At 35.8% G+C, this 27,770-nt stretch overlaps 1 protein-coding gene across 1 annotated transcript in view; it reads left to right on the forward strand.

The window, feature by feature from the left end:
• LOC150110456 (dipeptidyl peptidase 9) overlaps window positions 1-27,770 on the forward strand; it is a 441,463-nt gene that overhangs the window by 45,718 nt on the left and 367,975 nt on the right. Inside the window, exon 3 of the mRNA XM_090393952.1 lies at window positions 24,682-24,850. Coding sequence (XP_090250078.1) covers window positions 24,682-24,850 — 169 coding nt within the window. The remainder of the gene's footprint in view (window positions 1-24,681; window positions 24,851-27,770) is intronic.

The following is a 27,770-nucleotide window of genomic DNA, read 5'->3' on the forward strand; positions in this document are numbered from 1 at the left end:
AGATGGAATGAAAGAGCAGGCAGTGAAGTTGGTTCAGTGAGTTTCAAGATGGACTGTAAGAGGGTGTTGGTTAGCAGTTGCTCTTGTTTTAATGATTTTGGAGGAGAGTGGGAGAATACTAGTGGCCAATTCAGTAGAGCACTGTTCATGAAAGTATCTGTAGAAGAGGCAAAAGTAGAAACTGAATGTCTGTGAGAGAGAGAGAGGGTGGTCATTAATTTGCCAGACTGCCTTCTTCTGGACAGAATTGAGCAAACTTAGAGAGGATTTTGGTGCAGTTGCTCTTGTTTTAATGATTTTGGAGGAGAGTGGGAGAATACTAGTGGCCAATTCAGTAGAGCACTGTTCATGAAAGTATCTGTAGAAGAGGCAAAGGTAGAAACTGAATGTCTGTGAGAGAGAGAGAGAGAGAGGGAGGTCATTAATTTGCCAGACTGCCTTCTTCTGGACAGAATTGAGCAAACTTAGAGAGGATTTTGGTGCACCCTCCCAAATATGGGAAATACTCCATGGCTGGGCAGATTTGGGCTTTGTATAGAGTTAGCAGGTGCGATGTAGTGCACCAAGTACACCAAGTTTTTTGGCAGCTGCAGAAGATATAGTTGAAATGTGGTTGTGCCAGGAAAGATCTGAAATTCAGGTGTCCAAGAAGAGAAATCTGATTGTTGTACTTGGATATCACAGTATTACTGAAGGTGAGGGGCGGGAGGCATGTGAGCTCTTTCTTGCAAGAGATCAGACAGGCCTATGTTTTGGTGGCATTGAAGTTTACTAGGTTGTCTTTGGCCCAGTGAGATATAGTTAGGAGATCCGAGTTCATTTCGCTGGTTGTGGTAGAGGATTCTTGAGGATAGAGGTGGAAGTCTTAAGGATTGTAATACTTGAGCACTGCAAGGTTTGTTGAATGAAATGGAGGAATGGAATGTGCTGTCGTTAGCAAAGCTATGGATAGGATTGGAAATTTGAGAGAGCAGGTCATTTATATATATATATATACAAAAGGAAGAGAGTGGGTGAAAGAACAGAGCCTTAGTGGGGAAATCTGAAAAGAGTAAGATGTCTACCATGGCATGCACTGAGCAATCAGTGAGACAGTCAGAGATCCAGCTACAGAGCGAGGAAGGCAGACCATAGGATGGCTGTTTGTTAAGTAGTCCCTGTGCCAAAACCGATTGAATGCCTTTAAAATGTCACTGGCAACCATGTGAGTTTCTCCATTGCTTGAGTCCAGAGGTGAGTGGTTTAAGCAAGAAGAAAACACAGATGAATTTGATAGAATGGGGCAAAGAGATTTTTACCCTAAAATGAACAAAAAGAGAATATGCCAAGGTGGACATGAAATATCAGAATGTACATATATACATATGTCACCTTTGAGATGAAATGAGTCGGAGAGTGAATAATTTGTCAAAGTGAGATGTGTAATATTAAAGAAGATGAAAGATAAGTTTCTGTTGGAAAATTTAGGTTTGGATTTGTTAATAACACACATGGCATGAATAAGCCATGTTTGTTATTTGATTATTTGTGGACTGATTCACAATCCTAAAGTGTTACCATTAATAAGTATATATCTAATGCTAGTAAAATACCTGATATTTCATCATCATCATCAAATTCCTGATATATACTCTCAAGGGGTGTACAGGATATGATAGTACTACATGAAAAATTTACACCATTACTAACTTCCTATCTACAATTTTCCTCCAAATGAGTCTGTTACCTGTCAAGACTCGATATTATCAGGTCTTATATTTCTGTCTTCTAAGGCACTTTTTTACTGTATCAATCCACCTATATCTTGGTCTTCCTCCTGATCTTTTTCCTGCCAACCTGGCAGAAAACACTTGTTTTGCTAATCTTTCCTTGCCCATTCTGTTTAAATGACCATAACACCTGAGATTAGCTCTGCTAATGCATTCCTGGATGCTGACAATATACAGTTCTTTCCTAATATCCTCTTTTTAACATGATATTGCCATTGATGCCATCTGTTCATGTCTCTAATCTTTCTCAGGACTCTCATATCTGCGGTCTCTAGTCTTTGGTCAAATATTTTACTTCTAAAACCCAGCTCTCAGATACTAGATACCTGATTTTTATTCTGGTGATATTGGTCAAGAAAAAGGGCTAAGGCTAATGTGTGTGTGTGTGTGTGTGTGTGTGTGTGTGTGTGTGGATGCTAAACTTGAATAAAGAGTTAAGATTTTCTGTTGTTTAATTTTATTTTTTATCCTTTGTAGCTTAATTTTCTCTATTGGCTTATATGCCATATGAATCTTTATATTTGCTGAAGTCCCTCCTCTCCCCAAGGATTGGTGGTGGGCTGTAGATCACACTTTGAGAAATTAGAAACATTGCTGTAATTGATTTTCTTTATAGTGGCCCAGCATCTCTCATATTGCAGTTTAGAAAAAAATAATGTAAAAGTAAATTATGACTTTGTGCTAGAGGTCAGATATAGGTTTAGTCTGCTTCATGCTGCTACTATGAAAAATAGTGGTATGATGCTCTTGATGAACCTCATCCACCCCTGTAGTTTGGCCTTTTCTGTGAGCGGTTCAGATGCCACACCTCATCTCCCATTTACATTGGTTTAGATGAAGTACAGTCCATTCTAACTATAGCAAACACCACTATAGTTAACTTGTTGACTGTAACAAACAATCGGAAAGTTCTATTCGTAGTCACTAACATAGTAATGAAAATTAGTTACTAGAAATATCCATTGATAGTGAAATATTTCTTTAAGTTCATAGTGAAAGTTGATTATATAAATTATTTGTATTTTCATTTTGTGTGATCATAACTTTCTGGAATGTGTTTTTAAGATGTGTACAGGATATTGGGGAAATATCAAACTCAAAATTATTATTTTTTAAATTAATTACTTTATTTTTTAATGAACCCTTTTCTTCTAGGTTGATGTATTATTTTTTAGGTCTCTCAATTGGTCACATCTTTTCAGAATTCTAAACAGACCTACCAATTCTCATGATATCTGTTGTCTGGTGGAGGTGGCAATCTTTTCTCCTCCTGGAAAACAAACTATTGGGCATACTGACTGCATAGAGTCAGTTGCTTCAGCTGCAGTGCCCTCCAGCATATCAGTGTTTTTTTAAATAAGGATTTTGTTTTCAGAGTTCTCTCATTGATATTTTTGGCATATTAATATCAATTCCTTTTTTACTGAGTTATAGCTAAAGGAGCTCTGCATAATTCCTTTGGGAATTAAGCATTGAAGGATTTTTATTTTGTTCTATTTTTTTATAATTCCTTTTTAATATACAGTGGTATCTCGCTAATCCGAACCTTTTTAGTCCGAACCCTCCAGTAATCCAAACTGCGGTTTGAAAGAAAAAAAAAGTTTTATTTATTATTTTTATTATATTTATTATATATTATTATTTTGCCTCCAAACTGTACTCCATTGTTGCAACCAATGGATCAGAACATAATACAATCCGTTAAATTAAAAGATCGTAAAAACCTGCTTTTAAATGTAATTTTCCAAAATTATGACCTTACCACATCAATAAAAAAGTTAAATTTTAAGGATGTAACATTCTCAATTGATGTTGCTTGGCAATCCTCAAACCTGAAGCAATTCGAGTATCATGGAGAAAACTGTGGCCTTCTAGAATTTACGAAGATAACTACGGTGATACACAAAATTCAAAACGTGCATAATTTGGTTAAAAATATAAATCCAAATGTTGAAATTTCACAAACCGATGTTACGGAATGGATTACAAGTAGAACCGAAAGTGAATTTGAAATCAAATCAGATGCTTAAATTATAAATATGACGCTACAGAATGAATTAGCAGACGATGATGACGATAAAGAATTCAAAGGAAGAAAAAGTAAAACATGAAAAGGCAGTTGACAGTTTTAGTATGTGTATAGAATGGGCTAATCAGAATGATACGCCATTGCACAAAGTTTTATTGCTAATGCAGCTCCGAGAAGAAGCATTCGAAAAAAGTTTAGCTTCTAAGAAGTGAAAGAAAATCAGTGACTTTTTTTTACAGAGAAATTAAAAAAAAACTTTTTTGTGTTATTTTGTGAAACTTTGTTTTGTGTGTTGCGTAGAAGAAAAGATATTTTTTACGCAAATTAAGTTATGTACTGAACTATACAATTTTCTTAAATCAAAATCCTCAACAATAAAGATATCCAAAAAAAAAAAAAATGAGCTAATTTTTTTTTACAATAAAGATATATACAAACTAAATTTTTTACTAAAATAAACTTATATTACTTTTTAAGTTTTACATTACAGTACAGTAGTTGTTTTTTTTCTATGAGTTACTTCATTTATTTCCAGAATTAAATTTATGTACCATTAGAATCTGATTATTTTTGTCTTAAACTCTAGTTATTGTTGTCTCTTGGGCGAAAATTCACTAATCCGAACTTTTCGTTAATCCGAACGAGCATGGTTTTTATTAGTTCGGATTAGCGAGATACTACTGTATTTATTTTTAATGACTGTCATGAATTCCATCTGTTCACTTTAATTTTCCTTAGAATTTTCATATCAGTGGTTTCCAATTCTTGATTGAGTGGTTTCAAATCTCATTCCAAGATTTCTGGGAGGGTTTGAATTCTCTTTTGTTTACTACTGGTTTTGGTGTCATGATTGAGTTCTCTCTCTCTTGTTTGTATGCATTTATTTATGTGACTTCTCAACCTTGCATATTTATGATACCAAGGTAGAGTTTTCTTCGTATGCACCCTTTCATAAAATGCTTTTTGTAGGTTCAGTATTAAAAGACTGCATTTAATGGTCTTTGATTTCTTGTCTATTTTCATAGTCTTTTCATAGTTTAGGTCAAGTGATTGCTAATTTTCTCATATCTGCTATAGTTTTAGATAATGAATCTTTCAGATTTGTAAGAGATTTACTTAAGAGAATAATGTTATCTGCAGAGATTATTCAATCCTGCGTTAAGTTTAATACCACTACTACTGCTGCTACTTCCCATAGTTCCATACCAGGGCTTTTGCCACATATATCAGAAGACATTGCTCACAAAAATCCTCCAACCAGGATCCACACTTCAATTTCAGCTCTTAAGCATTTGTCCAAATTTTTATATTGCCTCTCCAGTTTTTCCTGAGACTTCCTCTTTCAAGCTGATGGAATAAATTTCTTGAGGATCTTCATTCTGATATGAACAAATCAAATGAGTTGTTTCCTTTGCATCTTTGTAATTGTTTGATCTCTCAGATCCTTGAAATAATCATTTGTTTACCTCATTTCTGAATTTGTGATATGATCAGCGTATGGCATTTTTAGGACACATTTATAGCACCCCATTTCAAATGCAGCCTCTTTTCATTTTCTTTCACTGCTGTAAATACCCTTGTATCACAAGGGTATAATTCACAAGTGTGTCCAATATGTTTATAATTGTAATTTTGTTATCTCTCCAAGACGAAAGTAGAAGTTTAATATCGCTTTCTTTAATATTGTAGAGAATAGCATATCCTGTCCTTTAACTGAATTAACATTCATTATGAAAGTTTGTCATTTACTGAAAATCAAACAACGCAGATAGATAAAAGTATTTCTATTATTAATCTACATAGAAATTTTAAACAGTTATCGTATATTTTGGCGTACAAGTCGACCTGGCGTGTAAGTCGATATTGGAATTTTTTTTGAGTTTATTTGGATTTTTATAGTATACTCATTGTATAAGTCGACTCCAAAAATTTCTTTTTCGTATTAACCAGTTGACCAATAGTGAAGTAAAGTGCAATAGCTCCTTTTAAAAGGATGAAATATGACGCGAGTTTTAAGTGCAAAGTGATTAAATTTGCAATAGAAAATACTGTGTAGCTGCATGTCAGTTCGGAGTAAATGAAAAACTAGTTCGCGATTGGAGAAAAAATGAAACTTTAATAATGAAAATGCCAAAAAATAAATGCTCATTACGGAAAGGAATTTGTAAGTGGCCTATTCTGGAAAATAATGTTGCGGATTGGGTTCGAGAAAATCGCCAAAATGGACTTATTATAACGAGAAATAATATTCGTTTATTTGCTTTGAAGTGGGGCAAAGCAAATAAAAAGGACAGCGAAAACTTCAAAGCTATAGTGAGTTGGTGTAGCAGGTTTATGGAAAGGAAAAATTTAGTGCTTCGACTAAAAACGAAAATCGCACAGAAGCTGCCAAAAGATTTGGATGATAAGTTATTAAGTTTTCAAAGATTTATAATTGCTAAAAGAAAGCAAAAAAAATGATTTATTGTCTTAAATCGGAAATATGGATGAAACTCCAGTTATGTTTGACATGATCAGGAATAGAACAGTAGAATTGAAAGGAAGTAAAAATATTTCTTTAAAAACAACTGGACATGAAAAAAAGGCGTTTCACAGTTGTACTTGCTTGTATGGCTGATGGTACTAAATTAAAACCTATGATAATTTTTAAAAGAAAAACAATGCCAAAGATCAAAATTCCAAGAAACGTTTTTGTCCATGTTTATGAGAATGGTTGGATGGACGAAGCAGGAGTTAAGCTGTGGATAAAAAATATTTGGAATACACGACAAGGAGCATTAAAAAATCCAAACAGTCTTTTAGTGTGGGACATGTTCAAATCCCATTTAACGGAGAGCACAAAATCTTTATTAAGAGAGAATAATACCAATATGGCAGTGATTCCAAGTGGGTTAACTTCATTAGTGCAACTGTTGGATGTTTGTATAAATAAGCCATTTAAAGACGGTTTACAAAAACAGTGGAATGCATGGATGCAAGAAGGAGAGAAAAGTTACACAAAAGGAGGACAAATGCGACATGCTCTTTGGTAACTATGTGTGAATGGGTAGCGAAAGCATGGGATGAAATAAAACCATACAGTAATAAAATCTCTTAAAAAATGTGCTATATCTAACAAATTAGATGGCTCAGAAGATGATTTTGTTTACAATGATGACAAAATTGATGCTAAATCTGATGAAGAAAACGAATATAATTTATATGACGATATACCGGAAGAAATTACAGAACCAGAGTACAATGAACTTTTCATACATTCAGACAGTGAAAATTAAATTTTAATTATGTAGTTACCTACCTATTTTCTTTTGTAAATAAATAATTATATAACATGTAAATAATTTTTTCTGTAAATAAATTTGATATAAGTTGAAATATTTTTACTTATTTACTCTTTTTGTATATTGCTAATAAATTTAACAGAGTATGATACGTACTAGTTTTTTCTTGGAAAGCAATCAATTTGTGACCCGACGTATAAGTCGACCTAAAAAAATTAGTACCTTTTTTTCAATGCTGAAAAGTCGACTTATACGCCGGAATATACGGTGAGACCCTTATTCAAAGAAGAGGTTCCACTGATCCAATATTTACCTCTAGAATGATTTCTAGGCAGTAAAGACACCTTGTAAACTATACTTAAACCAGAATTGTATTGGCATAAACAAGAAACAAACATGGTTGCTATTAGCAGCTCTGGTGTTTTTCTTCAAATTTGACCATAGCTTTCCTATATGCCTGGGATTCATTTACTATCCAGTTGTTTAGATCTGCAACCAGATCAGCTTTTCTGTTTTCTTTGTGTCAAAGCTGCAGTCTCTAATAGCTAGAAAAATTCCTAAACTTCTTCCTCAGGAGAATTTTCTGTAGAGCCTTCATAAGCACAAATAAGCTTCACTGTCCAATTCCCCAATTAGAAAATTTCCCATAAAACTTTAATATTATCTGCCAATTAAGAACATGGTGATACAACACAATGAAATTTCATATCCGCTGTTACTTTGAACAGTTAAGTAAGAAACCTCTCCCCTTGTTATTTTTGTCAGGAAAGCATTTAACATCAAACATGAAGATAAACTTCTTAATTGGCAGATAATTTTAAGTAAAGTTTTATGAGAAATTTTCTAATTTCCCATAAACCGATCCTCGATCTTCCGGCCAACGTCTTTTATTCACCTTCTTTCAGATCCCTGCACGAAGACATGGGATCCCGAATATTTCGGTGCGACCTTGTTCTTTCCTTGACACTGACCCTTTCTTTGATCTTCTACACTCCTTTAATCCTATTTGTTTCGGGTAGCGGAAGTGCATCTGAAGTTTGTCGGTCTGTCTGACACTGACCTTGAGTGTTTACAGGTGGAATTTACAAACAACTTTCTCATATCCTTATAAGGAGCTAATATACAAAGTTTTCTGGTGGCAAGGTATTGCCTTTGTGTAATACAATCTTGAATTTTCCTTTTTAGGGCAGTAAGTACAGACAATCCCCATGGAATTATTTACATTAACAAACTGTTTTAACTATATACACATATACAGGTTATTTTTATAACATCCTTACAGGGCTTGACTTCTGTAAAAATTGATGTAAGGCTTTCTGGCATTATTAAGCTACATCAAATTTTTAAAAGGCCCACCCCTTCATGAAAAAATTTTAAACCATGAAAATGGATGAAATATTTTTAAATGCCGGACTGTACTCAGGTTTGTCATCTAACTTAGAGCAGGAAACTCCATCAATCTGTTCTGTGTGCTCTTTCTGGCACACAGACTAGCTCTGTGACTTATTATTATTATCCCTTGGGCATTTTACCCCATTACAATACCCTGATCTCCTTCCAGTTCTTCTGGTGCCTGGGTAGTGGCTTCTACTCTTGCATATCTCTGTAACGTTTACTTCTATTACATTCTTTATATTTTTCATTGTGGCCTCTGTATTCTCCTTTTCATCTGCTACCACCTTGACACTCAAGATGTGCAAGGTCTCTCCCCCTGTCCTTACCTGTCCAATATCTCTAATAGCTGGGGAGTCAGGCAATGAATTTTCCTCATCCTTCTGATCCACAATCTTATTTTCCTTAGCTCCCCCCTTTTCTAGCTGGGAATGGTCGTTTTCTGTGTTGACCTCGTTAATACTTTTGCCAGCATAATGCCTCCGACTTCCTCTCATCTGGGCATCCTGGTTGTATCCCGATATAGAAATTTCCCCCTTTGAAAAATCACATGAGAACTTGTGTTTCTTAAGAAAGTCAGTCCCAAGTTACTACCTTTGCTGTAGTACGAGAGGATTCCAGGAGAATTAATAGCTCCGGTGAAACATTTAAATTAAAATCTGCCAACCACATGTTCACTTTTAATTTCTTCGAGGCATAGAAATGGTGGGGTCTGTTATTCCCTTTAACATGACAGGTGGCTTAAGTTTAGTGATACCGTCGGATACTTGGGATTGCGACTTCCTGAATAGAGACCCAGTTATCACCGAAACTTGGGAACAGTGTCTAGCAAAACTCTGCATTTTACCCCCTTTTATTTTTCCCCTTATTACGATCATGGAGCTTTCCTGCTGACTTCTAACGCTTCTTGGCCATCTCTTAGTTCTCCGTGTGGGATGGTGGTGGGTCATTACCATATTGGCCTCAAATCTTCCATTTCTGTCATAGTTCCCTCTGCTGTGAGATCAGTATCTGGCAATGTGCCCAAATTTTCCGCATCTGTAGCACTGGGGTGCTTCTTTCCTATTTTCCTTAAAACAAACTTAGAGCATTTAGACTCGGAGTGAACGCTGTGCGTTTGCTCCGAGTCTAAATTCTCCAATGAGGGTTTTGCTTTGATCTCCCCCTAACTGATCGAGAATGGAGTTAAGCTTCTCCATCAAGGGCTGCTGTAGCTTTTCTACCTCTCTTTTGATAAAGGCTTGTAATTCTTCTCTGTTAAAAGAATAAGAGGTTGTCTGTATGTTGTGATCTACTTCATATATTTCTTTAACCTTATCTTCCTCTTTTTCTACCTTCTGTTTGTGTATTCTTTTTTCTTTAGGATCAGCTAGATTCTTCTCTTTCTTACTCTCACTTTTTGATTCCGACACCTCTGAAATGTTGTGTATTTGATTGGCACTAGATGCTGGATGTAGATCGTCTAACCTTTATTGCCTGATAGCAGTCTTCTAAATTATTTATCTTCCTATTATATGCTGTTTCTTTATATTCCTCTCTCACTCCTAGCCTGAATTGGTTAAGGACTGCCCAATCAAAATGGCTCTTTTCCTCATCTGGCACACTCAAGCTATTTGCTAAGGTGAGCAGCCTATTGTAAACGTCTGTGATAGTCTCTTTACTTTCCTGCTTGCATTTCTGTAGCCTCCACGGGTTTGGACCCATGCTTCTAGTCTTGGAAAACTGAGACATTAGGGTATTTTTGAACTTATTGTACTCCAAAGTGTCTCTCAGTATAGGAGAGGAATACAAAAAGTTTGTAGCCCTGCCAACCAGTTTGTTCCTTAATATTACCATAAGCTGGAAGTCCGACCAGTTTCCGACGTTCCTTAGCTCCTCAATGAACTTGAAGAAGGACAACACATCATCGTGATCCTCTCCAGAGAATTGAGGGATTAAGAGATGAGGATTCACCGTTCTGAAAAATTCTCTATTCCCCATTTTATCAGTACTAGTGAATCCCGAATCAACATTGTTCACATTCATTGTTAAAAAAATTTTCTTTTACACTATATGTATACTCTTTTCTGTTTAGTTGCCTGATCTTAATTTATGAAACTGTTCCAATGCACTTTTATCTAATTTAATTACTGTGGATTTGATCCTACCGGCTGCTGCATTGTAAATGCGGGTGGAGGTTCTATCCTATATCTCTATCTATACTTTTATATGTATTCTTTTATATGCTCTTTACCTTTCTTTACTTTAGGTATTTCAATGCCTTCTATAATGTTAGTCTGTTCCTTCCTATATATACTACTTTATGCTATGACTCCTTTTTTGCTTATTCTAACTGCCTTCCGCACTTGCCTTCTTATTCCTTGAACACCAGAAAATTTATTTGATATGCTGCGCCACTGATGTCCGTTTTCTAGTAATAAGAAGTGTTGAGTGCGTCCAGTAGTTTTCCCATTACATTCAAATTATCCCTGATTACTTAATATCTGCAGGCGTGGTCTACTATCTATCCTTTACTATCTAATATTTTTTTTGGAACAGTGCGGCAACACTCTATTAACATTTAAACAACACATTTATTTACCATAAAACAATTTACACTATTATTCCATTAAAGAAAAATTTGCTTAGTTTAACTTTACATAAAACAATTATGTTAAAATGCCCTTTCAATTCATGAAAATCATATCACATAAATAACCACTCTCTTCCAATATCGAATTACTATCCTAAGCAATAGTACCATTAACAAACAGTTACTTCTTTTCTGTTATACACATAAGAATGTCATTACATATAAAAGTTCGATCCTTCAGATACTAAGATAGTACTCTAGGCAAATGCACTGTTAACAAACTGTTACTCTCTAATTGCTACACACACACACACACACATAATCTTCTATTACTTATTAAATATTTAAATCCAACCATTAACTCTGTTCAAATTCAGCAGCCTAATCTTAACAGTCCACTTAGAGTTCTCTTATAATTCACAAAATTGGAAAGAAAAAATCAAACTCACTTTAGGGCTGCTACCCACTGCGTATTCTCATCCCCTGGCTTCGGATTGGAGTTCTGACCTTTTCCTCCCATATCAGGCTTTCTCTCTCTCTCCCTTTTTATGACAGCGATAAATTTACTGATGGCTTCTGTTGGGCGCTGTCCTCCCGTCACACGGGCGAAGATTTTCGGCTTGAGGAGTACTTGCTTGCGCATTAAACTAACGGAGCAATTCTTTCCTGCTCAAAGGTTCCTCTGTTTGGACGATAGCTCCCTGCAAAAGTTTGTCATCAGATCAAATGCTTTGCCTGGCAGACTGGCTTCTTCTGTCATTTTTCTTTCGGACCACTGGCATGGCTTCTTCTGTCATTTTTCTTTCGGACCACTGGCATGACTTCTCCTGATGTTGCATCCTCGATGGCTTATATCCGACAGACAACCACTGGGGTACTGGTGACGACCTACGGGTAACCGATGAAGACTTCTGGATAACTGATGACGACCTATGGATAACTGATCCTCGATCTTCAGGCCAACACCTTTTATTCACCTTCTTTCGAATTCCTGCACGAAGCCATTGGACCCCGATTATTTCGGTGCGATCCCTTGTTCTTTCCTTGACACTGACCCTTTTTTTGATCTTCTTCTACACTCCTTTAATCCTATTTGTTTCGGGCAGCAGAAGTACGTCTGAAGTTTGTCGGTCCATCTGACACTGACCTTGAGTGTTTACAGGTGGAATTTACAAACAACTTTCACATATCCTTATAAGGAGTTAATATACAAAGTTTTCTGGTGGCAAGGTATTGCCTTTGTGCAATACAATCTAGAATTTTCCTTTTTAGGGGTAAGTACAGACAGTCCCTATGGGATTATTTACATTAACAAACTGTTTTAACTATATACAGATTACTATTATTATTACTATTATTACGGGCGACTCCAGGGAGTCATTAGACTCATCGAGGGAGGCCCTAAACATCATATCCACACAACTATTCGACATTCTCACATTATGTATTGTTGTGGCGTACATCCTGGCTTTGAATCCGCCATCTCATTGGAAAGTTATTTTTATTTAAATTATCTGTTTTTTTTTTTTTTTTAATCAATTTTTGGTTGATTACTGATCCAAATATAGAGAAATTTATATTATCCTGTGCCACCCTATATTGAGATTAGTCTATATAATATAGTGGAATCAATCATCAACTTACTTTTGCAGTCACTTTTCTACAGGTCGAGGTTAATATTATCATTTAAGGCTTCCGCAAGGTCCGATAAACTTTATGAGCGGTGCAATGAAAGAGAATCAGCAAATACCAAATTGGAATCAATAAAACAAAACATTTAATGCAGGGTTACATAACATGTGCATTAAGTATAACTTTGAAAGCAAGATAATGCAAATCAACTTAGTTCAAATACTCATAACAAACATAAAACATTAGGCATCAGACATCCAGCAGTCAATTTTACATTCTTCCGAATAATTAAAAATGGTTCACACAGTTCAATGTTACAGAATCTTACAGTAAATATTCTTCAAGTAGAATTCTCTAATTCTCTCTTAGTCAACAAACACTTAATTCAATTATGAGACAGTTATCACTTCAAGGGGGGGGGACACTTTAAAGCTCCATACTTCGGCTAATTTTAGTAGAACGCCACAGTTAACGTTAAGATATATCAGGCGGAGCTAACTCTTATTTCTTCACGCTGAAATATAAAAAAAATGGACTGTTCTTACTGGTTTACATCCTTTGTACATTGGATTCACTATAGGCACACTTAAAACTGAAGTTAACTATCATTTTGAAGTAACACTATTCAAAAGGAATCTTCACTATATAACTGAAATATTAAACATAGAGCTTCACAAGTCTTGATGCACTTGTATCAGGTAATCTACTTATTCCTTATCTTCTTCTACGCATTAATTTCAGCTTTGCACTATTCTTCCTCAAAACAATTGGAATTCGACGTAATTTTAGAATTCCATAGAAATATTCCTAATTGCCTATTAATTTCCCGGTCCCTTCTTAATTTATTTATGGCATTTCCAAATTCCCTTTATTGCTGCCTGTTACTTCACTCCGTGCTGTCCTGAATGCTTCTCCCTTGTTTACTTTCGTTTTCCAATAACATGCCTTCATTCTTCCTGCCAAAATCCGGTTCTAGCCAGTTCAGCTCATATCAACTCCTTCTCCCTTCAAATACCATAGCTCACACTCCACACACGCACTATCTAAAATTAACTCTGTTTCCTTGACAACAGTCAATCAAATTCAATCAGAAGAATTACATAAAATTACTTTCTTTTTCAGTAATGTTAAATAAAAAATATCATAGTTCACATAGGGTACATTAAACCTACATATATATAATTTCTTACAATATTATTATAGGAATAAATTAAATAAAATGAATGACATTTTTATACAGAGTCCTTTTTATAACTATCACATTACTTAAGATTATATTATTAAATAATAAACAAAATTCAAGGCAATTATATGAATAACACACTCTAAGCAAGAGACAAACAATAAATAATATTTACAAGTCTTGCTTATGAAATGGATGATTATGTTAAATATGAATGAAGTATTATAATTTATAAATTACCTTCATTCATTATTTAACACTATCATACCCTGCCTTGAACTCATTCACTGTCATAGCACCTACAACAGACTCTGGCAGCTTATTCCACTCATTTACCACTCTAAAAGTTAAGAACCCAGCTCTAACACCCTTGCTAACCACACTCTTGCCCAGCTTCCATAGGTGTCCCCTAGTTCTCCCACCACCACCACCACCAGTCCTGATCTCAAAAATATCCTCTGAATTAATCCTATAGAAACCCTTCAGCAATTTGAATGTCTCAATCATATCTCCCCTTTTCTGCCTATCAACTAATTTCTGCAACCCACAAATCTTCAACCTGTTCTCATAAGGTTCCTTCCATAGACCTGCTATTATCTTGGTCACTCGCCTCTGGATCCTCTCCACCTCCTCCCCATCAAGAAGAAACCTAGGTGACCAAATCTGAGCACAGTAGTCGAGATGAGGTCTTATCAAGGCTCGGTACAGAGAAACAATAACTTGCTTGTCTCTGCTCGTCAAAGTATTTTTCAGCAACCAAGTGATTTGATGAGCTGATTTAGCCACTTTTGCAATGTGTCCCCTAAACTTCATCTCCTTATCCACCAACACTCCCAAGTCCCTGGCCTCATCAATCTCCTGGAGTACAGTTCCACCAGTGTGGTATACTGCTGCTAATCTTTTCACCACAAAATGCATAACCTTGCATTTTGTCACATTAAATTGACATCCATTCTCTTTAGCCCAGAACTCCAATCTATCCAAATCATCCTGCAAGATTTTGACATCTTCTGCATTCACTATTGCCCTACACCCAACTTTGCATCATCAGCGAACAAATGAACCGTTCCTCTTAGATCCTTCCCTATATCGTTAATGAACAAATTAAACAGCAGTGGTCCAAGAACAGACCCCTGCGGCACACCACTAGTCACAGGCAGTCTTTTGGATTCTACTCCTGAATAAACTACTCTCTGATATCTCTCCATCAACCACCCACCTATCCATCTCACCAACCCTATATCCATTCCCATATGTTGCAGTTTACGGATTAGAATTCCATGTGGTATCCTGTCAAAGGCCTTAGCCAGGTCCAGCAGTATCACTGTTAACCCATTGCCCTTATCCAGTTCAGCCGTCACCGTGTTATAAAACTTGAGCAAGTTACTGAGGCACGATCTACCCTTCACAAAGCCATGCTGTCCCCTGTACAGTATCTCATTTTCATCAATCCATTCCTGTATTTTTCCCTTGACTACTTTCTCCAAGAACTTGACAACGACTCCTGATATGCTGATCGGTCGGTAATTTGCAACAGTAGTCTTGGATCCTCCTTCATGCGGTGGAACTATTTTCCCCTCTTTCCACACCTTCGGGACTAAACCAGACCCGAGACTCAAATTAAACAACATGGTCAAGGGCACTGATAATTCTTTAGCCACTGCACGTAAGACCCATGTATACCATCCATAACAGATATACAGGTTATTTTTATAACATCCTTACAGGGCTTGACTTCTGTAAAAATTGATGTAAGGCTTTCTGGCATTATTAAGCTACATCAAATTTTTACACTCTCATAGCACCCATCTGTAAATAAGGAAAATAAAACTAAATTTGAGAATTACAGAGAAATTTCTGTATTAAGCATTCACGTAAGATTTATGCAAGCACGCTTGAGAAGAGACTAAGAAAAAATATTGAAGAGAAATTTGGAGAACAATTTGGTTCAGGCCAAATAGAACTTGTCAATATCAGTCTTTCACTTTACAGAAAAGTTAAGAAATCATGGGAATATAACAGTGATCTGTACTTACTTTTTGTAGATCCTGAAAAAGACTATAACAAGGTGTTAAGAGAGAGAGAGAGAGAGAGAGAAGCTGTTGCAATTGTTACACTTGTACAGGTAAATTGAAGATTATACAGAATAGTACATAGCCTGTATTTAAGTTGTAAGTTAGTAGTTAGAATTGAAGGAGGTACAGAAGATAGTTTGATATAAAATTAAGTGCAAGGCAGGAATGTATTCTATCTATATTGGTAATATTATGAAAGAAAGTGGCATCTAATAGGCAGATGATGATCAGTATACAGCCTCTCCCTGTCAAATCAAAACCAGCAATTATTCCAACTACAAAGGGATACCTTCCTAGTTAGAGGAAATGTCAACTAAATCCATGAGGTGGTAGATGACCTTCATTGCCTGTTGAAATGTCACCACCACCACCCTCATTGGAGGCCTGAAGTGGCAAATTCCAAGTTTGGTCTACAGAGCAGTGCTGCTGGTTTCCCCCATCCCCCCTCTTTTCCATGCAACAGGAGTGATACCCTTTAAACTGTGCCAAACATTCTTAGAGATCCATAATCTTCATTTCAAGGGTACATAATTTAAAATGGTAGTGGTGCTGTAAGCTGGCTGCCAGTTAGTGCACGAGCCGAAGCCTGTTATGAGTCAGGAGGCATCTTGGTCACCTGGTCGCATAATCCTGCTGTCATATACACTGCCAGGTTGTGCCTGGAGAGGAGATCCGAGTAGCAGTATGTCGGAAGCACCCTTTAGGCCATGTTATTGCATGGATATTGATCTCTCTCTCTGTATGGATGTCTTGTCTAAGAATGTCTCCTCTGCACATCCTTACTCTGTCCTTCTGTTTAATTACAACTGAACTTATGATGAATCTCACAAAAAATGACAGTTTTACTGCTACAAAATTGAATCTTCCTCATGAACTAATCATATCAAAAAGGACAACCAATCATAACATGCAAACCAAGCCAGAATCTCTTCAATAAAACTTACTTTCACATCCATGGCATTTACACCAACACAAAATGACATTTACTATTAAATGCAGTCATTCAAACAAGACATCTTACTCTTGACTATAATACTGTCCTTCCACCTTCATGCCCAATTATGCAATTCACAATTCCTTTCAACACAAACATGACACCTGTTTGGTCTGGGTTTGGTTTATTTGGTTTTATGGCCAAAGCAACTCGGGCTATGAGGCTAGTCTGCTATGCCTGTTAATTTGCTGTGTTCTAATGACTGGTTTTTCTGCTTTGTGGGATGAAAAAAACCTCTGCCACCTCCATCTGAAACCAGCTAATAACCACTGACCAACTTATGATTTTTTGAGGCTTTAGAGAAAGCATCTGGCACAATAAAAAATTGGTCCCTTTTTTATTTCCCTTTTTATATATGGGCACTATTAGAGCTCTACTATAATCATCTGTAATTTGTCCCTCTGTTCAGGCTCTCTGAACTATGCAGTGCAGCTACTGTAAGACTTATGCTTCCATACGTGAGCATTTCTGGTCAGATATCATCTACTCCAGCTGCCTTTCCACATTTCAGGCTTTTCTAAACTAAAGTTTTGTCTTGTTGATGGTTGGGAGCCATTCTGGGATAATTTTGTGTTGTACATCCAGTAGAAGGAAAAGTGGGTTGCTGTCATAGTGAGGTTGTCTATTCCACTTATTTAGCATCAGTGCATGATAATTTGAAGTATTGATGTCATGGACATCAAAAGGTTTTCCCTCCTTGTAGTACATGGGTTTTGGAGATAATAGAATTACGATGTTCCTGGTGGCAGCAAAGTCATTGAAGGTTCTGTTGTTACAGTTTGTAATTCTGCTATTTGAGGTAATGTGCTTGGCATCCAGGTCTGCTGCTACTAGCACTGCTTAGTTTTTATAGAATTTCAGTTACATCTGCTTCCAGTGACTGGAAATTTATATACAGTGTTTATTTTCAACAACATAGTTCCTGAGCTTTGGATTGTCAACACGTGTCATTTGCAAGGATCACCTCAGCACTGTAGTGTGTTGTAAATTATTGTAATTTGCATATTTCATTTCCTAGTTTTTGGTATTCCAGAACATGATTTGTAGAGAGTTTGGCCTTCTACATTTGTTAATCATCAATTGGTCCAGTTAAGAATTGTTTGTGTATGTCTCACAAAGTTGTTCAATGAGTCCTCGCTGGGATTTGCTTTGCTGAACTCGATTAACATCTCACCCAAAGTGGGAAATACAATTTTAGTTCTGTGAATTTTGTGGGTGCTGGGATTCAGTATTTTCTGCTGGTTTTGATGCCACTACCTTTGTATATAAGGCACATGCTTTGAATGGCTTGGTTCGCTGCCATTGAGAGGAGTATCATCATTTGCTGTAGGTGTCTGTATAGTTGTTGGTGGGCGTTTTAGTTTTCTTTTGCTGGTTTTGGTTAGCTGAGTATTGTTTACATTCTCTGTAGTTGGCAGGATATGATCCACTGCAACTGGGATGTTTAACTAGCTCCGTTTTTGATTTTTTGCAGGGAGCCATTGCATGCTTTTCTTCACATTTTATGCTGCAGAAATCAGTATTGCAGCAGCGTTGTGGCTGGCTGCAACAATTTTTGAATTTTTGACTATGATGCTTTCCTTTGTAATTGTTTTAGTTTTATAGCCAGGTCATAGACGGAGTTTAGGTTATGTATTGCTCAGTATTGTTTGCTGATTTCCACCAGGACGAAGAGCATTGAATGTTTATTTGCTCGATTCCCAAGGCCTGTGTTAACAAGGTTTAGTCTGCAGTTTTGGAAATCTCTTGTGACTGTCATGTCTGGGTCCTCTTTAACTCTGAAGTACCATCTTAAAGTTTTTTAGAGCGAATTTGTGGTACTGGATGTTTTCATCATCTGAAAATTTAGTGAGTGTGCAGTAGGACACTCATCCATGTTTCTGGCTTTTGGGAAATTTATTTTATGGCTGTGGCCATTGCTGTCCATTGTTCCTTAGCTTACAGGATAACTGTAGGAACTTTCATTATAGTTGTTCTTTTCTGCTTCCATGGGTGTTGCAGTTTCAATAGATGCTTGTTCATTGCATCTTTTTATCTAATTGACTTCATGTAACCTATTGTGTTTCTCAGCTGTTTCGTAAGTTTAATGTGAAATTGTGGTCTTCTGGTCTCTTGTCAATGTCTATCTGGAGTGGCAGTGGACCTGTTGAGCTCAACCTGCCATTGGTTGGGCCATTTCATCTGCAGAAATTCTGAACTATGTGAATACCTGCTGAAACTCCAGGCTTTCCTGTTGGTGGGAGGATCACACCTTTGGAGTTGGTAATGCTGTCATAAATTCAAAGTTTAAGAGACGTGAATAAAATTACTGAGTATAATAAAGAATGCAAGAAAGAGAACAATAGTGTAAATCTAATAAGTAATAAGTACTTACCTCCAGACTGGTCTTGAACACAAAGTCACTGAAGATTACAATGAATTACAATGCAGAAATCAGAGGATGCACAATGAAAAATTGTGCGTCCTCTGATTTCTGCATCGCTGCTTATTGTCATTGTTTCTATATCAGTTCTTCAGTGGTGCGTTACCAATTTCCTTTGAGAAGATGAAGTCTTGGTAACCAAAGTGTGTGCTTCTAATTCATAGAGAGATTTTACAATATGAGCAGTGCTCCGGGATGGTTCTTCATTCATCGGTCTTTCCATTAATTTGTTTGTTGTAGTTCTTCTTTATGCTGAGTTTGTATGGTAAGAAGAGTTAGATAATTCCAGTGATATTTATTTGTTATCTGTTTTTTAGGTATAAAAGCACTGAGATGAAGTTTTATATATATCCTTACTTATTCTATGATTAAAGTTTAGCTATTTCGTGATCGGATTTTAGTTCTACACCGTTGTAAGTTCTGCAATTTTGATCAGATTTCACAAACTTTCTGATTAAACTGTTTAAAATGTGATCAGTTTATGATCTTTTTCTGTTTGGATGTTCACATGTCCATTTTATTGCAGGTTTATGTGGAAATTTGTAGATTGACAAGGTTATGAGTGTTGCATAGTTCAGCTAGAAGATATCCATTTTCATTTATGGTATGTGAAAGGCCTATATTTTTTGTCATTTCCAAAACATATCCTATTTTTGGATGAAAATCTCCACTTATGATATGGAGATTGTGTGTTGGGACAATAGAGAAAGTTGATTGTAGGAAGCATTCATGGAATTTTCATCTCAAGTCTCAATGGATATAGGTCAGATTGTTGTTGTTGCTGCTTTTGGGTTTGAGTTTAAAGTTATGGCGATTATTCTCTTGGAGATTTTGAAGATAGATGAGATGTGACAATAGCTCTCTTTGTTGGCTAAGAAATCCGATTCCTCCATTACTAGATTTGTCTGCTGATGTATAAATGAAATTCCATTTTTTTTTTTTTGCAGTTTGATATGACTTAATTCCATTCAATATCTGTTCTCTACCTATGTTCTTGGATGTAGAGTGCATTAAGGTTTGCTGACTCTGCTCCAGTGCAAATTTCATGAAGTTTTCCAGATTTCAAGTGGGTACAAACATAGTAAGTGGATATAACGAGTGGGTTTCTCTACAGCTGATGTTTTGAGAAAGCTAAAGCAAGTGGACTTCCTTGAACTTTCACTGACAGGCTTCATAATTTCTCTTTGAGAAAAAGGAATGGAGATTGCACTATGTGAGTTTTCTGTATCTCTCTTATTCCTTTCGTAATCTGCAAAATATCCACATATCTTGTGATTGGTTTTGACATGCTTCACCAGCCATATTAGCCTACTGGAAGTATACCCAGTGTTTCCCACAATCAAACCTATACCACTAGGTTTTAATTGGAACGATATACTCAGGTATGAGGCATCTCTCATACACGGTAACACTCATCCAACTGGGAGGTGTAGCTTCGGTTTTACCCCAAAGACTAATAATAATATAAACTTAATCATGTACAAATCATGTATTCTCCTTTAGAGTATATATCAGGAATTTAAAGATGAATGCTTAAGGACAGTAATCATAGAATTTGTAGAAATATTTCTATGGTTATGCAACAGCAGAAAATACAAATTTATTCCTTATTAGTCTCTCTCGTCTCATTTTTTTCTTCTTTTTTCTGGTTATCTTCCTTGTTGTTTCAAAAAATTTCTTGGAATCAAAATTTGCTATAGCCTGCTCAGCCTCTTTACAGAGTTCTTCAATGAATTTTCTTTTATCATCTCACACTTTTCTTTACTTGTCCTTTTCCTCTTTTTTGTTTGTTATCCATTGTTTCTGGACTCTACAATTGTTTTAGATTGCCATTTTTCTTCTATATCCCAATTTTTTCCCTTTATTTTGTATTATTGTTTCATATTTGTGTTTAATTGTGTAAGCAAAGATTTTTAGTGTCCTTACTTTTCAGTTTATTTATATTGTACCAGTTTCTTTTTGCATTGTGATTTAAATATCTTTATTAATTTCATTTCTATCTTTTCCATTCATAGTATATGTCTGCATCTCTCCATGCTTTCATATCCTGCAAGGAGGATATCCATGATTTATTTATTGTTATGTGATCTCTTTGGTTTTTACTCTTTCCATCTGGTGAGATCCAGTTTTGTTTATGTATATTCTTATGATTAGATATTGTATGATTATATGATAAACCTATGATTAAGTTTTAAATAGGTAGACGTCCTTGAATAAAATTTCATTTCCATCTTTCCCCATCACTATTGCATAACCTCTGTTGTCTTTGCCTACTTTTGCATTTGCATCTCCCAGAAGTAAGATCATATCCCTTTTGCAAATCTTGGACCTACCCACGTATCCAAGCAGGTCATAAAAATCTTTTTTCTTCCCATTCAATACTGTAGGAGTATAGATGCTTATTATAGTAACATTTTTATACTTGGTTTGAACTTAGCTTTTATTATTCTTGCTGATACTGGGTTTCATTCCAATAGTGCCTTTCTTATCTCCACTATCATCATCAGAGTGACACCCCTGCTGTGTTCTTCATCCTCAGGGTTTCTAGAATATATGACTTATTGGTTTGATGTTAGTCTGATCTCACAATTTCCATCTCATCTCTGGTTTCACTTAATCCTATATATATATATAATCATATCCTCATATTTTATATCTGTCCATTAGCTGGTTTCAGATTTAGGTAGGAAGATATCATTTCTAAAAGCCTTCCCCTTGTGAGCTTTTGCCAACCTGCATAATTTCCTCTGGTGATTCTTCAGCAGAGCTAGTCTGATTTCTTTCAATATTTGAAGTTTCTGTGCAGGAAGCATTTTTTATGTGTTGTGGTTGCTGACTGCAAGTACAACCCTCTTTTTCTTCTGGGCTTGGGACTAGCAGTTGCTGAGTTAACTCCTTGCTATATTCCTAATATTTGAATTATCTGTCTTAAAGTGAAAATCTGATCCCAACAACTGCCGTTTAGAATAAACCTATCTTGTTTTTTCTCCAGGTTTCCCATTGACAATTTTTCTTCACCTTTCCTCAAGTGGGTTTGCATAAATCTTGCTAAGAATACCAAGGAAATTTCTCTCTAATTTTCCTATTCAATTTTATTTTCCTTTTTTATAGATGTGTACTGTGATAGGTCTACTCAAGTCATCTTGAATTTGACCCTCTGACCAGGCCTTCTGAATTATTCAGTGTATTCACTGTATGGAGTAAAATTTTACCCCATTTAATGAAGTGAAACAGCACTAGGAAATAATTAAAAATAGTATTAATTCCTATATTTTATCTCAGTTAAGAGACATCATCATGGAGTACAAAATGAGACATGTAACATGCACAAAGGCAGCACAAAACTAAGTGAAACACATGGATGAAAGACTAGAGTCTTAACTAAGTGGGAGACCCTCTATGGACACCTGTTGGCGGCATAAGATGTAAACTGGGATTTCGAAGTATTAGTGTTTCCCACATTTCCAAAAGTTTTATACAACCATATTTATTCAATTAGGCTGGTTTTTAAGAACCGCAGCAAATTCTAAAAACAGTCCTTCTCTTCTAAATTTACTGTGATGGAGTATAATGTTCTTTTTTCTAATTGATTCTGTGAGCTGTATCCAAAGCATAGTCTGCAATGCTGGATTGATCATAATCATGACTGCAGATATACTTTTTATGTCCTTCTGTGCAGACGGTAACTGATCTTCCTGTCTGTCCATAGTAGGCCAACTTGCAGGAACAAGAAACTATATATGCCCAGAACTGAGAGGGGAGGGAATTTGTCTTTAATGAGCAGATAAGGGTAGCTAGTTTTATGTGAGTACTGAAAATGGTGCAAAGATTTTATTTCTTTAAGATTTTTGATATTTTTTGTGATGTGCCTTGGACATAGGTGATAGTGATAGCATTGCTAAAATCTTTCGGAAGATAAGGTTGTGACTTGTGGAAGGATTAATTATTTTTTGATGCTCAGGGAACTCTAACCATTAGATAAAAAAGTGTGGTGTGTATATGATTGAGTTCTGTTGCAAGAGAGAGGTCTCGGACAAAGGTTGTAGGCTCTTTGAACTAGTGTTTTTATGATACCATATTGTTGGGGGGGGGGACTAATGGGAAGGTTTTTGAATGTATCTGCCTGTGTGAGTGGGTTTACTATATACTGAAAAGGATTAGGTAGGAGGATGTGTCTAGAAAGGTTAGACTATTAATAGTTTCCTTTTCCATTGTAAATTGGATTCTAAGATGAATACTATTGAGGTGAAAGAGAAAAGTGTCTAATGTGTCTGGGCTATTAGACCAAATAGAAAACATATCATTTACATACCTTAACCAGATAGAAGGTTTCAGAGGGGCTGAGTCAAAAGCTTGTTTTTCAAAATCTTCCATAAAACTTGACAAGGTGTGAGTGAGAGGAGAAATCCCATAGAGGTACCCTCTATCTATTTATAAATTTTGTTCTTCCAAGAGAGATAACTAGAATGGGTAGCAAAGGAAAAAAAGGTCAGTGACATAAAGAGGAAACTTTCTTTTTAAAAGGAAAAAAAGTTATTTCATCATGAGGCTTCTTAGCTATTATCTTCAAAAAAATTCATAATTGTTCAGATGAAGTGGTCATTATTGATAAGTTACCTTTGGCCCTTCCTAAGAGAATCGGAAACGGTCCATGCTTGCCTACTTTCTGATGAAAGGAGGTATTATTAATATTATTATTTTATTATTTTTACTGACATTCTGTCAGAAGTATTGAGAGAATGTTAGCACTTCTGTTTCACTTTGAAGTCTAAGGTAAACTCTCTCAGGGCTAATTGCAAATTGTTATTTCTTTTTAACAGTTTTATGCAAGATTGCCAAATTACATTTGTATTCGAGTGCTTGTGCATGCACACACATGCCTTTTTTTATTACTATATATTTTTGCTTTAATTTCACCTTTGATCTGGAGCTTTGCTATTTCTCATGCCCTTTTCTTATTTCTCTTTCAGCTCTGAGTGGATCAGATGTGTTATTCACAGTAATTTTTTTTCTGAAAGATGTGTCTATATTAACTTTAAATGATATCATTAATAGTGGTATGTACCTGTGTATTTTGCCAAGTAAATGTGACCTTAACTTATTTCATTGTTATTTTATTTATTTTTTTTGCATCTGGAAAACTTAACAACTTGAACAATATCATATTTATATTCATTATAACAAACTGTGTTTTTATTAGACTTGTAATGAAGCAAATTGTGCTTCTAATGTATGTAGATTTTACATTTGTTAATTTCACCATTTTCTTGTAAATGCTAATTAATATTGTTTCTACTTTCATTGAAGAAGTTATATATTTTTTCTCTTTTAGCCTCTTCCATTTTTCCCCCAAGAACTAAAAACATCTTCAGATGGTGCAAGATTAAATCCACAGATGTGTCCTTGGAATCCTAATTTAGTTGCTTATGTTCATAATTTTGACTTATGGGTATCCAATATTGAGACCTCCTCAGAAGTCAGATTGACATTTGCAAGAAAAGGTAGCATTCATAAATCATCTAGTTACTTAAAAGAAATTTTAGTAATTATATATACATACATATTTCAAATACAAATTTATTTTTTTAGCATAATACAAATTAGTATTTCATATGAATTTGCATTAATAACATTGAGTACTAAAAACTATGTATTGGGATCTCCTTGTATTTGAATGAAATATAACTGATATTCCTGCCATCACATGTAGCCTTCTCTGCTGCAGAATGCAAAGAAACATACCTCTTGACTCGACTGTATATCTCTATCAATCAGTGGCACATGGAGAACTTGCAGACTTTTAAAGGAGTGTTAAAAGGAACCCCATCATCCAGAATCATCTGGCAGCAACATTAATTGCCATTGGAAATATGAGAGTTCAACATCACCCTAGAAATGCAGTGGAAGATCCAGAAAGCTAATTACTAAGAAACTGCAGGAGGGTATAGACTCCTTAGCACCGGTTGACTGTTTCACTTCAGATTATTGAAATATCTATATCAGAATATTTCAAGTCATTAGTAGGATAGTATGTAAAAAGCTGCACAGTGCGAGTTTCTCTGGAAGGGTAGTTGCATGTAAGCCAAACATGAGAAATTCATGATATGGAGTGACAAATCATGCCAAACCCTTTACTGACCTGGTATGTCTAATGGATGCCTTGTACCCAAGTGCACTGCTCAGTTGTGAAATTTATCATTATCAAATTCCTACCATGTACCCTCAAGGGGTGTACAGGATATGATAGTACTACATGAAAAATTTACATCATTAATAACTTCCTGTCTACAATTTTCCTCCAAATCAGTCTGTTACTTGTCACGACTCCAACATTACCAGATATTATATTTCTATCGTCTAAGGCACTTTGTACCGTATCAATCCACCTATATCTTGGTCTTCCTCTGGGTTGTTTTCCTGCCAACTTGGCAGGGAACACTTGTTTTGCTAATCTTTCCTCGCTCATTCTGTTTAAGTGACCATACCACCTGAGATTAGCTCTGCTAACGCATTCCTGGATGCTGACAATGTCAAGTTCTTTCCTAATATCCTCATTTTTAATATGATATTGCCATCGATGCCATCTGTTCATGCCTCTAATCTTTCTCAGGACTCTCATATCTGCGGTCTCTAGTCTTTGGTCAAGTGTTTTACTTCTGACCCAGCTCTCAGATCCATAAGTTAAAACTGGTTTGAACACTGTCTTGTATACAGCTAATTTAGTGTTGCGACTAATTTCTCTCTTATTCCATATGAATGTATTTAATTGACTTCCTACCATACCAGCTTTGTTGATTCTGTTGTCTATTTCCATATTTAATTTACCATCTTCACTAAAAATCGTGCCTAAGTAGCCGAAATGTTTTACTTGTTCCACAGGTTCTCCATTCACAACACAGTTGACATTTTCAATGATTCTGCCTATTTTCATTGTCTTTGTCTTTTTATTGCTGACCTTCATACCATATCTATTACAACAGTCATTCAATTTAGTCAGAGAATGTTGCAGACTTGTAGCGGATTTATTTAGAAATATAACATCGTCTGCATAAAGCAACGAGCTGACATTAATATCTCCAATTTTGATATCATGTTTAATACCACTTTCCTTCATAATGTGATCCATATAGATGATGAATAACAGAGGGGATAATGTACATCCTTGTCTCACACCAGATTTAACATTAAACCATCTTCCTGTACTTCCTTCAATTCTAACTGCTGACTTACATCTCAAATAAAGACTAAGTATTGCTTGATATAATGCCCCATTGACACCATATAACTGTAGTGTATTGAATAGCTTCTCTCTTGGCGCCTTGTCGTATGCCTTTTCCAAATCTACAAAACTTAAATACAGATCTTTGTTATATTCCCATGATTTCTCCACTATTTGTCGTAAAGTGAAGATCCGATCCTGACAGCCTCTATTTGACCTGAATCCAGCTTGTTCTTCACCAAGCTTTTCTTCCACAATTCTTCTCAACCGTTTCTCAAGTATACGTGCCTAGTATAAACTTTATACCACCATACTTCAGCATTTCTGAAGTATGGTGGTATAAAGGTTTTACCAGGAACACTCAATAGGGATATACTTCTGTAATTCTCACATTCAGTTTTATTTCCCTTTTTATATATAGGTACTATGAGAGCTCTACTCCAGTCATTCGGAATTCGTCCCTCTGTCCAGGCATTCTGAACTATGCAGTGCAGCCACTGTAAGACCTTTATACCACCATACTTCTGCATTTCTGGTCGAATATCATCTACTCCTGCTGCCTTTCCACATTTCAAGCCTTTGATGGCTTTTTCTACTTCAAGTATGGATATGTATTCCTGACTGCATGCCTGGTCAGTGTTTTTTTATCACTGTGCTGTCATCACTGCTTGTTTCATTTAGCAAATTTTCAAAGTAATTACTCCATACTTCAAGGATATTTTTTTCTCCCGTTTTCATTTCACCTTTGGTGGAAATGTCATAGTCTGGAGCTGTTTCTCCTGGTATAGATTTGATCTTCAGTTGTAGTGCCTTAGTGCCTGCAAGTATGAACACCAACAGATATTTAACACTTATAGATAATGCAGTGCATCTGTCTCTAGCAAGTCTGTGCATCATATACAATGTTATTGCACATATGGTGCAGCTAGACTTGTGCATTCAGTGATAGTTGAACTGCTATGTCAAAAAAAAAAATAAAAAAATATTTAACATGCCTGACTTATTATCATATGCAGGTGGATAGTATACCTGGAAGAGTGGATATGAGTAGGGCCAAAGAATATTTCACATGTTTATTGAGGCATGTGCAGTTCAAATATTATCTTTGAAATATAGGGACAGTACTTATTTCAACATAATGTACAGTTTTCTTTGACTATAACAAATGCCATAATAACATACTTATTCATTTGTTGTTTAAT

Source organism: Typopeltis vanoorti, chromosome 1 (genome assembly GCF_054136105.1).
Source record: "Typopeltis vanoorti isolate ZY-2024b chromosome 1, IOZ_Tvanoo_1.0, whole genome shotgun sequence".
Taxonomy (NCBI): Eukaryota; Metazoa; Arthropoda; class Arachnida; order Uropygi; family Thelyphonidae; genus Typopeltis; species Typopeltis vanoorti.